General features: G+C 44.5%; 1 protein-coding gene and 1 long non-coding RNA gene across 2 annotated transcripts in view; both read right to left on the bottom strand.

The window, feature by feature from the left end:
* LOC146322527 (uncharacterized) overlaps window positions 1–16161 on the bottom strand; it is a 124067-nt gene that overhangs the window by 43863 nt on the left and 64043 nt on the right. The window lies entirely within an intron of this gene.
* Window positions 9982–11659, bottom strand: LOC146322528 (uncharacterized). Its single transcript, XM_084724999.1, has 4 exons — window positions 11603–11659; window positions 11192–11394; window positions 10856–11050; window positions 9982–10619 (listed from the first exon to the last, which is right to left on the bottom strand). Exons 1-4 carry the CDS (start codon window positions 11657–11659, stop codon window positions 10040–10042), a joined length of 1035 nt encoding a protein of 344 aa, XP_084581125.1. The 3' UTR covers window positions 9982–10039.

The raw sequence follows: 16161 nt of genomic DNA, 5'->3' as shown, positions 1-16161 counted from the left end.
TTCAGATCTCTGGATCAAAGTTTACATATGTGTTATTACATGGGTTTGCTAAGTGTTTGAATCTGATTAGTCAATTACAGCTGCAGCAAGGTCTGTTATTTCTGTATATCAGACCATTGTTATGAAGAACAAGCCATTGTGATAGACATGGCTCTGATCTGATGAATATTTTGTGTCATATTATTGATTTTTTTGGTACATAACCATGTAATAAGTAGGATGGTGAGTGATAGTTATCACTTTCAGCAGGCTAATTCATCTCTCCTAACTGTAGCTTTCTGACACTGAAAATCATCAAAACTGATTCTTGGGTCAATGTTATAGTTGAGAAAGACCTGAAGCTTGAAGTGTGACTTGCCTGGAATAAGTTCAGACAGACAAATCCAAAGCCTTGTGGCCTGAGCAAGACTGGCTGTCACAGAGGAAGTAAAACAATTAAAGGTGTCTCCTGTAATCTTTGGTGTGGCTGGTCTCATTAGAAGAAGACAGCCAGTGAAAGTCAGTGGACTTGGACATGTTTTTTTAAAGCATGGGCTCCTGCTGACACAAACCAGTTCCAGCCTCAGGTCACGATGCCAAATAAACAAACACTTGAACTGCACAGACAGAACTAATGTCGCCTGAATCTCAAAAAAAACAGTATACAATAGATTCACAACAGGCAGATGTGTGGACTCAAGTCACATGACTTAGACTCAAGTCAGACTTGAGTCACAAATTTGATGACTTGTGACTTCACTTGGACTTGAGCCCCCTGACCGGAAAATACTTGATACCTCCCAAGACTAAAGTTTAAAAAGTGTGAATGCATGTATCAATTCATTTCCATTAATTTCCTGAATTAATTACCATAAGTGATATTCATTCTCAGCAAGTCGATACTTCATTCTCCAGATCCGCATTGTTTGAACCAGTCCAACAGCATCCAATCAAGTTGCAGGAGAGTACCATGAAAAAGTGACATTTAATCCAGTAGGAAAAAGGGAAATTTTGTACAAAACTATGCAGTGGTCAACAAAACATGACTTGAGTATGTAAAATGTGTGGGTCAAAAATTACAGATGGAGACACAACAACTTCCAACTTTATTTGACATTTAAAATTGCACAAAGAACGGTAAGCCAAGGGTAATATTAATATAGTTAGCGAGTTAATGCTCGGCTAACGTTAGTTTAACAGCTGAGTAACTTTGTGAATCAATGAGGCTGAAAACTCACTGTTACATTATGACTTGTGAAGGACTCAAAACTCTGAGTTTAGGACTTGAGAATTATCTTGAGAGTTGTGTGCAAAGACTTGACTTATTTGTATTTAAAATATGTAGGCTACAGGTTCATGCTGTTGCCCTCTTCAAGCAAAGGAGCAGAGGCACAGGATCTGGCCTATGCGCTTTGCTTATAGTTAAGTATTCTTAGCTTTACTTGGGTATTATTAGAGACAAAATCAAGGTCATGCTTAAGTGAAACCAAGTTGACTGTTGATCACAAATGTTCAGCAGCCTCCTGCTGAAGCAACATCCAACTTCACTCCAACTTTCCTCTTCAGGAGGTTTTGCAGTAAAACAGCAATATCGTGACTCCTTCACCTTTGATTCTGAGACACATCATCTGACCAATCCAATGACCAATTCTGCCGCTTTTAGCACCGACTCTGCTTTGGTTTGCTTTTGACTTTGCTGCATCTCCCCTTGTTCTTGGACTTGTATACTTGGTCCTGACTCTGTACTGTAGACCTTGTATGAACTTAACTTGTGCTCAAGTAATGCTGCCTTGACCACAAATGTGGATAATACAGTCCAAGACAATCACAGCTTTGTTTTGTAATATGCCCGTTCCTTGAAATGTGAGTTTAGCGTATGGGCCCTCACGGCTGCAAGACACTAGAAAGTTTCCTGGCAATGTGCGTATTTGTGTGTGTGTATTTGTGTGTGGTCATCTGGACATAAAGAACAGCTCTATTGTCTCCATTCAAAGGTGAGGGGGACGGGGACGTGAAAAGCACCTCTCATCCAAACCCTTCCTTCTAATGGCTACACTTGACATGCAGGGGACAATTCCCCAGGCAAAGAGTGAAAAGGTGCTGGCCAGCTGAGCGGGACACTCAGCAAAAAAGAAGGAGAGACAGAGAGGGAGGCCTGAGAGAGGAAGGATGAAAGAGAGAGGGATATATAGAGAAGGTGGCGCTGGGGGTGTTATTAAAATACAAATAATCACTGAGGTCTTTTGTCAGTTTTGTTGCTACATTGCTTCTGCAAATAAACTCACCTTCAATTATGAGGTGAAAGATAAAGAAATTAAGTTCAAGGGGTGTGTTTATTAAAACGTGTGAGTTGGGGAGGTGAGTGGGGCCATTAGGAGGGCCTGAGATCTTTAAAAGCATATCCTCTAGAGCCCGGGGCATGCTATGAGAGGAATACCAAGCTCTGGGAACAATAAGGAGAGGGCCGAGTCACCCCTGCCCACCAGCCTTTCACCGCAGTGGCCACTCAGAGGGCAACTACCAACACTGCACTGCTCTGCAAGCTAGCCATGACAGAGCTGTCTCTCTGTCTTTTTCACTCTGCGCAACCAACAGTTCAGTTCCTCCGTAAATGCAGCAACTTTTGTCACTCTGAGAAGAAAGTTAAACCTGCATTAATCTATATTTTGACTGAATGAATTGACTTTATGATGTTGGAATGTTGATGCTTGTACCAAAATCTCAACAGTGCAAGGTGGTGGTATTTCAGCCTCTTTTAGCTTATTATTGTAGTTTTAGGACTCAGATTTGCTTTACAGCAGAAAACATCTGATAAATGTACTGCATGCTACCTGGCCAGCAACAGCATGCAAAGCTAGGTAGCAGCTAGCTAATGAAGAAAGCAATTTAGCAGCCAAAGTGTCAAATAATTACGTCTTGAGTTGGTGGAGACCAAAACTGAGCCAAAAGGAGAAAAGCTTTTGTACTTTTGTCAGCATGTCAGTAAACAGCTATTTGCAATGTAAATATATAGTAAAGTCGAGTGAGGAGTGACATCACATTCTCTGTGTTTTTGTTTTTATTCGGCCATCTCTGTTTAACTGGGACAGTTGCTTGTGCATTCTTCCCTCTTGGCCTTCCCTGCGTTTGTTTTCAGACATGGTGGACTGGTGACTAATTTTATTACATTACTAATAAAGACTCACTAAAATGTTGACTGTTTAATCTGAGTTTCAGGAGTCTTGGAAATGGTTATGTCTAGAAGAGAACCCTAGATTTGTCAAACTCCTATGTGATTTGTACATATTGTTTGTTTATTGTGCACACTGTACAAACTAATTATGTTTTCTGACATGACGACTCTTTCTTTAAGATCTGGGTAGGTTTAGGGACAGAAAAAAACTGCGAAAATGAAGCATGCATTTGCTTTGCTCTGAGATGCTGGTGCTCTACTGCAGCCTCGAGGGTAAATGTAATTTACACCACCTTTAATGTAAACGCAAGAGTTCCCTGAGCAAACTCTGGATGATCCATAACGTCATATTTAAATAAGACCCAATTCCAGTATCAGTCTTTGAAAGAAAAGTCATGTGGATGAGTGACTAGGGGAAGGGTGGGAGATGTGAACACATTTTAAAAAGTTCCTGTTTCTGAAAGTCATTCTGAAAGTCTCAAACTGTTTCTTGACATTTGCAATGAGTGTAGATGGATGTGACTGAGACTATTCCAATAATTACAATCAAGCACTCATTTGCATTTTTTTTTTATGTTTAAATCTCTCCTATTTAGCTCTCCTGCTTACATTTTCATCATTATATTCTTCCCCCCTTCCTCTTTTCCCTTGATTCTAAACCAAAGAAACCATCTCTTTAAATATCATCAGTCCCACGCTGCTTGGAACGATAAGAGACACCGCAGACAAGCTTTTTGCACTGCTCACCAGTACAAAGGGATCATATTTACATACAAGCCTCTTTATCTCAGCTACAGGCTTGTTTTTTTTTGATTTGTGGTTAACTCCTCAAAGCCTCCGTCAAGATCCAAGGCTTGTACAGCTTGTACTTAATGACTGTAATTTCCAACATTAAAAGCTTATGGGTTGCCACTGCAATAATAAAAAGCGTGCTTTGTCAGTCAAGCCTTTTGATCTTGACACTTTTAAATACCAGTCCCCTAGGATGTTGACAATGAGGCCAATTGACAGGCCTGTTTGTAGGCCACGGAGAAAAGAAGATTATTGCTCTTTGTAGACATGACCCCATTCGTCTTTTCGAGAGGTTTGAGCCGTCTTAGAGGAATTTGGGGATGCAAAGTTCTGCTCATGTTTTAGATGGAAAAGAACAAGCTTTTAAGAGGGAGTAAAGCCACACAAAACAACGTGGTTTCTTTATTCTGATGTGATAAAATGAGGCACGGAGTGGAAACAAAGCAAAAATGTCATTGTAGTGTCATACATTTCACAAGCATGATGAAGATCTTAAAAGGAAAGAATTATAAACATATTTGAACTACATTTTTAAGATTTAATCAAGAGGTTTTTTTTTACACAACTTAGAATTGTTTTAAGAGGTCATACATTTCCTTTTCACGAGAAGACGAGCAGAATTTGTGAAGCCTGCTGCATGGAATTTCTGGACTGAGCAGCTGTCATTTTGCTCATTGACATTATGCATGCTCGATATCTGCCATGCTGTTTTTTCCCCTCTCCACGGGGGTAATTTGGGGCACAATAAAGCACTCTAGTGGGTAACAGAGCTCTCTTTGTGGCACGGGCCCCTGGGGGCCGCTAATCTCTGCCAAGGAAAACAATGGCTCACTGCTGCACCAGGGCTCGCTCCTGTCAGTAATGCATCAGGTTCAAACACATGCATACATGCACATGCAGACACACACACACACACACAGCTGATGTGGTTACCGCCCATCCTCATCCTGACAACCACAAAAAGCACCTGGTTCACAACCGGACTGTCTGGCACATCATCAAGACACTGACACACACAAAAAAAGTAGCAGATATGACAACATACTGTACTCACCTCTGTACAGACAGAGGGTGTTCCCTGTCAGAGCAAATGATTAATCATGGTTGCTATATAGGAAACTCTGCTCAGTTCATCAATCAGGCATTTAACGTTCCATCAATAAATCAAACAGACAGTGTTGAAAACCCAGTTCACAGCACCACAACTCAAGTCAATAATGCAACATGAATATCTGTGGCATTATTTTCAGAATGACCTAAATGACTGAAATAAATATCTGTAAATGAATATCCATTCAAATGTTTTTTTGAAATATATGGGAGAGGACTGATGCCACATGTGAAACATTTTTTTGGGTTCTGAGAAAAATGTCAAAATTTTGACTTCAAATGTTTTCCTCACAAATCATGACTTTCCCCCAAGAATTCTGACTATTTTCTTTTTCTTGGAATTTTGCCTTTTTTCTCAGAAATCTGACTTTTTGATATATTTTTTCCCAGAATTGACTTAAATTGGAATTCTGGGTGAATTCTGACTTAAAGTCTCAAAATTCTGACTTTATTTTTAGAATTTTAAATGTAAACTCAGCATTCCGACTTTTCTCAGAATTCTGGCTTTTTGTTTCTTATAATAATTACTTGAAACTTAGAATTCCAACTTAAAGTAAGAGAAATCAGCTTTTTTCCCTCGCAAATCATTACCTTTTTCTCAGATGTTTTTAATTATTTTTTTTAGAAAACTCAGAGTGTAAAGTGTAAAATCTCATAATTCTTACTTGTAACTCAGAACTGAAATATGTTTCATATGTGGCCCAAATGCAAATTAAGTTTTCACATGTAGCCCTAATCCTCTTGACTTTTTGCTATGCAATAATGTGTCATTTATTTGTAATGGGGAAAATTATTCACCAATCTTTTCACTTTCAAGCCTATAGAAAAAAATCTCTCAAAGCATCAGTCATCCAGACATCTATTACAAATTAGTCAGGAAAGACCATAGCAACAGCAGGCTGCAGCAGCTGAGTCATGACTGTACAGGCCTTGTGGATTCAGAGACTTTTCCCTCATTCCTCATCAGCAGACAGACACTTCCAAACCTGTGACTTGAGTTATCATTTTATGGGTTTCTGCAGTCAGCAGCCAGCAGAGTCAAGCTTCCTCCGAGCTTCCTCCAGACTAAAGCTCTTTTCTACCTTAGTGCACAAGGCTTTTTTCGGTTAACCTCTCATTTCTCTTGCTCAAGGACACTTGGACATGTGGTCAGGAGGAGTGAAGGACGTATCTGTCAACCACTGTGATAAGTGGGTATCCTGCTTTACCTCCTTGTTTTATCATCTCCATCAATGCCACTGAACATGGTCCTGGGCCCTGGGCATCCGACTGAGCATCAGCAATCTCAGGAGACATTACCTTTAACGCAGCTAAATGCATGCATGCTGACTCAGAGTAATCTGAGTCCTCTGGCAGCAATGTCTATCCCTATGGTTACAGGGACAGTATAGGTTAATATGACTATACAAAGTCATGTAATGGTACCCCAGTACTGAAATCAAGAATAAAACAAAACTTTTAAAATAAGAGGAACTGTCATGCATCTTCTTAATTATCCAGTCCAAGCCCTTTTTATTATTTTTTATATATATAACTTGATTATTGTATGTCATTGTTGTAGTTATATGGGGGGTAAGGTTAATCTGCCTAAAGCCAACCTTCCAACAACTCAAACCTCTGCATTGTTGGCCAGATCTTTTCTGTTTTTGTGACTGATTCAAAAAGATCTTGTGTGGTGCTGAATGTCAACTGTTTCTTTGATTGCAAAAACTACCGACCAAATCAGAGCAAGAAATAGTGCCAGACAAATGTGGATGAGTATTAAATTCCTGTATTTCATTGAAAGGGGTGAAAAAAATGTTAACTACTCATAATAAACCCCTACTGTAGCTTGTGCATTAATTAAAAATGATCTTTCTACTAATTAGTTTGGGCAGGGCAAAATAACTACCCCTCTTAACATAAAATAGTGAATATCTAAGTAGACAAAGACAAAGCAAGCAAGCAAAGCCTTCCTCAACACATAAGGGAGCGATAAACAGGATCAAAGCCAAGGACTGGCCTGTGCCAGCACAATAAGTCAATAAACACTACTGGGTTACTCCCACTTAGAGTTGAAAACCTACATGCCATTGCATTGAGACAGACGTGTAGAAGAGTTTTATTTGGCTGGAACCTTTGAATGAACTGCCTCTAAACAAGCAGTAGCAGTATCGCTGAGCCAGGTCCCTTCTCAAATGACCTCCATGTGATTCCTAGTTTATTACCTGGCAGGTCATTTGCCAATTTAACAGATATCACAAAAGTTATATACGTCAAAGGTATTTATGGAATACACATGGATATCTGACAGATTTTGATAACTGAATGGATCTTTTTGCATGTGATGGCTCAAACGGTAAAATAATGTTTAGAAGTCGTGAAGAGTTTGACGATTTCACGGAGAATCAGCCACATCAGTTTTCATCAGCAGGCCATGTGCAAGTGGTTATTGTGCAAACTCTAGACAATTGAATTTTCTCTTTTGCACACATGCCAAGACGTGTGCAATTTGCTTGGATGAATGAGAAATCCCTCTCTGTTGTGAACAACAAACTGTTCTGCAACTTGAATTTACTGTTTTGAAAAATGCAATTTTCATTTGAGAACTGGGCCAGTGCGAATAGGAAAAACTGTAATGTTGTAAAATACACCTGTGCTGTTCCTCCTCATACACGGCAAAACATCTGCTGTGAAAAAAAGTCTATTAACTTGGTTTTATTGCTCATTATTTTATGCTTTAACAAAACCAACTTTTTTGTGCACACTTGCTGTATGCCATGAGAAAACACACTTAGCTCCTGCTATTGGGAACACAGAGCATGACGGAAAACCTATTTAAAACAATAATGACAGGTTGAAATATATAACATGTCCTTTGGAGTCAGTTCACCAGCCAATGACAATGTAGTGAGTTGAATTAGAACAGGAACCAAAGCCTGTAATCTGCATGTCCTCTTCGCATCCAGCTAGATCTGTTCTTTATTGGTTAACCACATGTGCTACAATGGCCAAACCACATGTGAGGGACTGTATCAATAAGAACAGGTCATCAATCAAGTCGGAGCCCTCAGCATCGTGTTTGCTGAGGTTTGCCTTCCTTCAAATGAAAGGCAGGACCACTGCCTGTCACTGCCAGTGATAGCCTGAAAACATCAGAGCTTTTCTACAAGCCTGAAAGGGCTGGATGAGCAGCCAACCGTGACATGCTACGCCAAACAATACGGCTAATATTAAGTCGAATTTCTGGACTCATCCAAAAAAATCCTTCAAGCTGAAAACTGAATTAGATGCATTTGTATTTCAGTGCAAGCTCTCTCTTCATATCTGTTGAAATCTAAGCTGACAGATATGACGAGACATATAGAATGTCATTCTCAAAGGGAATCTAAAGAAAGGACAGCTGTGGAAGTTAGAGACGGTGAGAAAAGAAAAAAGAGAAAGTGACAGACATTAAACTAAAATATTGACAAACTTAACAGTTTGTGTAAAAACTTTGTTTCTTTAAGTTTTTTAATTGGGACGCTGAATATAATTTATAATTTATAATTTCATTCCTTGTTGAAAGACTTGTGCCAGGTAAGCAGCAGAATCCAGAATGTTTTGTACTTGTATGAGATGTGTCATCACTCTCTTCCAGTTCAGAGAATGGTTTATCATGGTAACCCTAACCCTGACCCAGGATGGTGTCATCTTTCCTTCACCTTATTCTCCATTCCTCAACCTCATAGAGGTTTCATCCTGGAGGTGAAAAATTCATGAAGCCCTTCCACAGCTCTTGGATGAAATCATAGACTGTCTAAACCTGTATTCTTTCTGATGTCCAGCAGGGGAAATTACACTTCTTGCAAAAAGATTGGTTTGTGCATTTTGAATGTGAGATTACTGGGTAACTGATATGCTGAGTTGCATGTTGGTTAAGAGAACTGTGTGAAGAGTTTTGAAAAAGTAAACTCTTACAGAAAAATAATCGTTATCAATCATAGAAAACTGGGACAAAAGCTAACTGCATAATGAAAACCTTATTATAAACAAAGTAACAGCCAAAAGGGATGAAAACAACCATAATGACAAAAAATGAACACAAAAAATCACTCTAAAAAGACAAAGATTAACCACAAAGATGAAAAATCATCACAAAGAGATTGAAAATAGCCACAAATAAATTAAAAAATATCTACAAAGAGAAAGAAAGATGAAAAATGACACCAATGAGAATAAAAATAATCTTAAAGAGACAAAAAATCACCAGAGAAATAATGAAAGATGTGAAACCAAGATGTTTTGTAGTGTGTGTCTTGCACTTAGGGAGGGGAAAGGGGGTTTTTTTTGTCCAAGAGCCTATTGTCTCATCATTTGTCCTCGGCTCTATTGTCATTTTTGGGTTAAATACCAGCTACTCTGTTAAGTCTGACTAAGTGGAGGACCCAAATGCAGACAAAGGAGGCAGGGGGTAGACTTCAAAAGGTATTTAATGAACAAAAAACCAAACATAAGCTTACATGAATGACGAGGGTGAATCCAAAAACAGGTAGGGAGGAACAAAACCAAAAATCCAAAAATCCGAAAACACTGGGAAACACTGACCAAGACGGAGACGAGACGCGAGAGTGACAGAAACAATGAACCGACCAAGGAAGAGGACAAGACACAGGATTAAATACACTAGGAAGGGGAAGGAAAACAAGACACAGGTGAGGGCAATCAGGAACAGGTGAAAACAATCAGAGATCACAAGGGGAGGGAACACAGACAAAGACAGGAAGTAAAACCAAAACACATGAGGGAGGAACAGAAACTATCAAAATAAAACAGGAAACAACCAACCAGAATCCCCAACCATGACAGTACCCCCCCCTTAAGGGACGGATCCCAGACGTCCCTTCATAAACTAAATCAAAACTCAGTCCAAAAAAAAAAAAAAAAAAAAAAAAAAAAAAGAGTCCAAGAGGAGCAGGGTGGGCGGAGGGGGTCCGGAGGAGGGCAAAACAAAAATCAGTCACGATCTCAGGCACCCAGCCTGGCAACAAGGATCAGAAGTCCGAGTTCATAGGCCCCGGGGACTGGACAGGGGTCAGACATGAAGGCTTGAGGGCCAGGCCGAAGCGAAGGCGAGAAGCAGAAGACCTCAGGCGGACGGCCTGAGTGCGGGGCAGAGGCGAAGCAGGAGACCTCAGGCGGACGGCCCGAGTGCGGGGCAGGGGTAGGGACCTCAGGCGGACGGCCCGGGTGCAGGGCAGAGCAGGAGCAGAGCCCTTCTTGAGGCCGGCGACGAAGGCGAAGGCAGAGCCCCTCTGGAGACGGGCGACGAGCAGGAGGCCGACGGCGAGGGCTAGACCACTCTGGAGACGGGCGACGAACAGGAGGCCGACGGCGAGGGCAAGACCTCTCTGGAGACGGGCGACGAGCAGGAGGCCGGCGGCGAAGGCGGGACCCCTCTGGCGGACGAGCAGGAGGCCGGCGGCGAAGGCGGGACCCCTCTGGCGGACGAGCAGGAGGCCGGCGGCGAAGGCGGGACCCCTCTGGCGGACGAGCAGAAGGCCGGCGGCGAAGGCGGGACCCCTCTAGCGGACGAGCAGGCGGCCGGCTGTGCTGGCAAAGACGGAGGTGGAACTCCTGTGGCAGTTGAGGCGACAACTCCAACGGCAGCCCAGCCACAGCAGGAACTGGAGGCTGTGGCGATGGCTGTGGCGATGGCTCAGCCGGAGCAGGAGGAGGTGAAGATGGAGGTGGCGGCTGCGGCAGTGGAGGCGACAACTCCAACGGCAGCCCAGCCACAGCAGGAACTGGAGGCTGTGGCGATGGCTGTGGCGATGGCTCAGCCGGAGCAGGAGGAGGTGAAGATGGAGGTGGCGGCTGCGGCAGTGGCAGCGGCCCAGCCGCAGCAGGAGCAGGGACTGGCGAAAACTGCAGTGGAGGCTGCGGCGGCCGCCCAGCCGGAGCAGGAACTGGAGACGGCGGCTGCGGCGGTGGCCCAGCCGGAGCAGGAACTGGAGACGGCTGCGGCAGCAGTGGTGGCTGCGGCCCAGCCGGAGCAGGAACTGGAGACGGCTGCGGCCCAGCCGGAGCAGGAACTGGAGACGGCTGCGGCAGCAGCAGTGGCTGCGGCCCAGCCGGAGCAGGAACTGGAGACGGCTGCGGCCCAGCCGGAGCAGGAACCGGAGACGGCTGCGGCCCAGCCGGAGCAGGAACCGGAGACGGCTGCGGCCCAGCCGGAGCAGGAACTGGAGATGGCTGCGGCTGCAGCGGCGGCGGCCCAGCCGGAGCAGGAACCGGAGACGGCGGCTGCGGCGGTGGCCCGGCCGGAGCAAGAACCGGAGACGGCTGCGGTTGCCGCGGCAGCGGCCCAGCCGGAGCAGGAACTGGAGACGACCCAGCCAGAACAGGAACTGGAAATGGCTGCGGCAGCGGCGGTGGCTGCGGCCCAGCCTGAGCAGGAACTGGAGATGGCTGCGGCAGCGGCGGTGGCTGCGGCCCAGCCGGAGCAGGAACTGGAGATGGCTGCGGCAGCGGCGGTGGCTGCGGCCCAGCCGGAACACGAGGAGATGATGGCGGCGACCCAGCCGGAACCCGAGGAGATGATGGTGGCGACCCAGCCAGAAGAGGAGAAGGCTGCGGCGGCCCCATCGGGACACGAGGAGATGATGGCGGCGGCCCCATCGGGACACGAGGAGATGATGGCGGCGGCCCCATCGGAACACGAGGAGATGATGGCGGCGGCCCCATCGGAACACGAGGAGATGATGGCGGCGACCCAGCCAGAAGAGGAGAAGGCTGCGGCGGCCCCATCGGGACACGAGGAGATGATGGCGGCGGCCCCATCGGAACACGAGGAGATGATGGCAGCGGCCCCATCGGAACACGAGGAGATGATGGCGGCGGCCCCATCGGAACACGAGGAGATGATGGCGGCGACCCCATCGGAACACGAGGAGATGATGGCGGCGACCCCATCGGAACACAAGGAGATGATGGCGGCGACCCCACCGGGACACGAGGAGATGGTGGCGGCGGCCCCACCGGGACACGAGGAGATGGTGACGGCGGCCCCACCGGGACACGAGAAGATGGTGGCGGCAACCCAGCTGGAAGAGAAGATAGCTGCGGCGGCCCCACCGGGACAGGAGGCAATGGTGGCGGCGGCCCCACCGGAAGAGGAGGCGATGGTGGCGACGGCCCCACCGGGACAGGAGAGATGAAGGCTGGGTTACAGGACAGTGGAGGCTCAGGAAAGCTGGGCAGCTGAGGCTCGGGAACGCTGGGCAGCTGAGGCTCGGGTACGCTGGGCAGCTGAGGCTCGGGAACACTGGGCAGCAGAGGCTCGGGTACGCTGGGCAGCTGAGGCTCGGGAACGCTGGGCAGCTGAGGCTCGGGAACGCTGGGCAGCTGAGGCTCGGGTACGCTGGGCAGCTGAGGCTCGGGAACGCTGGGCAGCAGAGGCTCGGGTACGCTGGGCAGCTGTTCTTGGCTCGCAGAGTCCAATAGATCAAGGTATATCTGTAATTCCCTCTTCATGTCACCCAGTCCAATTAGGAGCTGAGCAACTGGGGGGAAAATCCAAAGTCTGGGTCTAGCCGACACGGTCTTTTCAATTAATGAATAAACAAAAAGCTTACGTCTGGGATCTGTGCATCCCTGGATGGCTGAGAGGAGCTGGCCACTTTCCTCAACAGTCTTCTTAAGATCCTCTGCCAGTTCCACTGACACAAAAAAATCTGCTGGGTCCATGTCTGGTCGGTTCATTCTGTTAAGTCTGACTAAGTGGAGGACCCAAATGCAGACAAAGGAGGCAGGGGGTAGACTTCAAAAGGTATTTAATGAACAAAAAACCAAACATAAGCTTACATGAATGACGAGGGTGAATCCAAAAACAGGTAGGGAGGAACAAAACCAAAAATCCAAAAATCCGAAAACACTGGGAAACACTGACCAAGACGGAGACGAGACGCGAGAGTGACAGAAACAATGAACCGACCAAGGAAGAGGACAAGACACAGGATTAAATACACTAGGAAGGGGAAGGAAAACAAGACACAGGTGAGGGCAATCAGGAACAGGTGAAAACAATCAGAGATCACAAGGGGAGGGAACACAGACAAAGACAGGAAGTAAAACCAAAACACATGAGGGAGGAACAGAAACTATCAAAATAAAACAGGAAACAACCAACCAGAATCCCCAACCATGACATACTCATTGATATTCTTTCTCAACAGAATATTAAATTTGTTTATTTGGCATTCACAGACAATATTATACTGAATACCTTCCCCTGACTCAAAAGTGTATAACCTCGTCCCTGCTCAAACATTTTTAAAAGGGAAATGTGTATTGTGTTTTTCATTAATAATCTTTAGCTATTTTACAGAACAGTTTTTATAAATGGCTCCTGCCAACATCATGCCCCATCCACTGAGCCTCTTCTTCTTCTTTCATACCCGTATCCTCTCCATCTTTTGCTATTCTGATCCTAACGGAGAGCTCTGAAGTGTATGAACAATGTTTGCGTATGAAGAACTACCCTGGTCGGGGGCAAAATAATAACCTACCCCCATTACCCACATCTAACACACACTTTAGACCCTCGTATGAGTTGTCAGCGAACATTCAATGGAAGGGATTAAACCCCTCTTTCATCCCCTTCTTACAGGTTTTGTGTTGATTCTATGGGTCGTCGGATCCAGCTGGGAGTCTTCATTTTGCCCTGAACGCCTCCCTGTGTTGTGACACAGGCAGAGTACAGAGTGAGGAATCAAACTGTTGAGCTACTTTGAAGATCAGTGGCTATTATTCCTCAAGTACCCTCATTGTTCTACGCTTGAATTAGTGCACCTGAATCCACTAATCGATGGCTGTTAGTTCTGTGTGCACATGAATGGCATGTGAGGGCTGTTAAGTGATGTCTGAGTGTTTCACAAGGAATGGCTGCCTGTGGTTCAGTGTACCAAGATGCCTGTCTGAGGTTGTGAGTTCATCATGACCTATTTTGTAACACATCCCTTCTTGCTCTTTTCTTCGTCTCTTGACTTAAAAATATCCAAAGCTGTTCAATGTAGGAGAAACTTGAAAAATGTTCTCAAGAAAAATATAAACTCTTTTGTTTTTGCTCTCATTTTTCAGGAGTTGAAGTAGAAGATCTAAGATTTTTTCTGTGCACACAAAAGGTTTATTTCTTCTACCAAGCTAGTGCTTGTTGCCTTCCTTGGTTGGGTTGGTTAGGTTTATTGGGCACTGAACTATGGCTATTTCACATTTGGCTACAGATAACCACATTTTTCACCAGGAGAGCAAAGTCATGACCAGCCCTACTCTGTCTCTGACCAGCTAGTGCTCATTGCCTTTGTTGGTTGGGTTGGTTCAGTTTGGGCATGAAAAGTGATTGGTTAGGGTTAGGGTAAATACAGAGTGGAGCAGGTCATGACTTTGCCTTTCTGGGAAAACAAACACTGGTATCTGTAGCCCCATGCAAAATAGCCATAGTTCAGTGCCTAATAAATGTACAATAATCCATTCTAGTCTCATTGCCAATTTGTCACAAACTGACAACCTGTCACCGACCCTCTGCAACTCATATTGCTTTTCATGTGACTTCAGTGTAAACCCATCCATGGCTGTATGAGACCCCCGAGGCTGTTGACATATAATGAGGGAGAAAGTGCATGTGGATGGATGGGGGTGGATGGGGTGGATGGATGGCTCAAACAAACACAGGACTCTCAACCTGAAGACTGATGTTCATGATGTGTGAAACCAAAATGTTATTAAAAGTTGAAAGGCACATAATGTTATGTGTGTCACGGGGCTTCAGTGACACATGATTTTTGTCATGCGAGAGTCATTTTTCCGTCACTTCAGTGACATACGTAATACAGCAATGGCAACCATTTTAACCTAAAACTTTTCATGCCTTTTATTTTGATAGAGACGGCTTAAGTAAAGACAGAAAATGAGGGAAAGAGGGGACATGCAGCAAAGGGCTGGCATCCAACCCATGGCGGCTGCGGAGAACTGAAAGTCTCAGTACATGGGGGGTATGTTCTCCCAGCTGAGCCACGGGGGCACCCAGTGTCTACACTTCAACCGAGTAGTTTTTATGGTGTCTAAACTGAACCAAACTGGGACTGTTTCACAGTGTTAATCACATGTTAAGGCTTTCTAGCAGATGCATCAGATACAGCAGCCAAAGCGTACCTTGTGCTTCAGTATCAGATGCCAAGGGGCAGTGACAAATCGTTAATATGTGAGGAGCTTGGATGAGAAAGCACTGAATAATCCTGTTGTTTAATCAGCATCTGGATATGCTACACCAGTCAAGTGGGTGGATTATCTTGACAAAGGAGAAGTGTTCACTAACACTGATGTTCACAAATTTGTGAGCAAAAAATGAGAAAAATAAACCTTATAAACATGTATTGTACAATGTATTGTTATAATGGGAATTAGATTAAGAAAGTGTTGCATGAAGGATTGTTCATAGCCTTAAGGTTGCTAGCAGGTTTACAGTGTTTAGAGCGTGTCCTTTACGGTTTATGGTGTGTCGTATAGATTCTTTTTGAGCTGATGTCATGATTACGTCACAGTGTTAGCTTGAGGCAAAACAAAGACAGAAACCGGATGTAAACATGAATCACGTCAGAGTAGTAGGCCACATAACCAAGCAAAAATGCAATCTTGTTATGTTGTTGTATGCCAGAATTGAAGTACTTTTGTTGAATCGCACACCAACAGCCACTGCCAGTCAAAAAATACAGACAAAGGTTATGGTTGCGATATGACTAACTATGGTTAAATGAGAGAAGAGAGCTTGTGACAAAATGTCAAAGGAAGGAAATATTCTCACAGCTATTTTTACTTATTAAACAGAGAAATACAACTAATCACCTTCTGAATTCAAGTTTCTCATTGCCTCCCCATACTTCATTTAAACTCGACAGACAGAAACAAAATGAAACTCACCAAAACCATCATGGTCAGTCTTGTTCCAAGCTCATCCATCCATCGAGTGACCAGTCTGGTCTCACTGCCTAATGTGAACTTATTCAAGTTAACACTTGTGGACCTGGAGAGTGTGAGTGACCATACATATTCAGAAAAGCTCATATTTCCTTCAGCCATTGTTAAGAATCAAG

Source organism: Lutjanus erythropterus, chromosome 8, assembly GCF_056507025.1.
Source record: "Lutjanus erythropterus isolate fLutEry1 chromosome 8, fLutEry1.hap2, whole genome shotgun sequence".
Taxonomy (NCBI): Eukaryota; Metazoa; Chordata; class Actinopteri; order Lutjaniformes; family Lutjanidae; genus Lutjanus; species Lutjanus erythropterus.
This window is presented reverse-complemented; position numbering and strand designations above follow the sequence as displayed.

Bases quoted from the DNA above. Each gene is read 5' to 3' on its own strand.
- LOC146322528 (XM_084724999.1), bottom strand. From the start codon at position 11,659: ATGGGGCCGCCGCAGCCTTCTCCTCTTCTGGCTGGGTCGCCACCATCA. The intron at 11,395-11,602 runs GTTCCGGCTGGG...GGTCGTCTCCAG, and splicing joins CGCCACCATCATCTCCTCGG to TTCCTGCTCCGGCTGGGCCG. The intron at 11,051-11,191 runs GTTCCTGCTCCG...GCTGGGCCGCAG, and splicing joins CTGGGCCGCAGCCGTCTCCG to CCACCACTGCTGCCGCAGCC.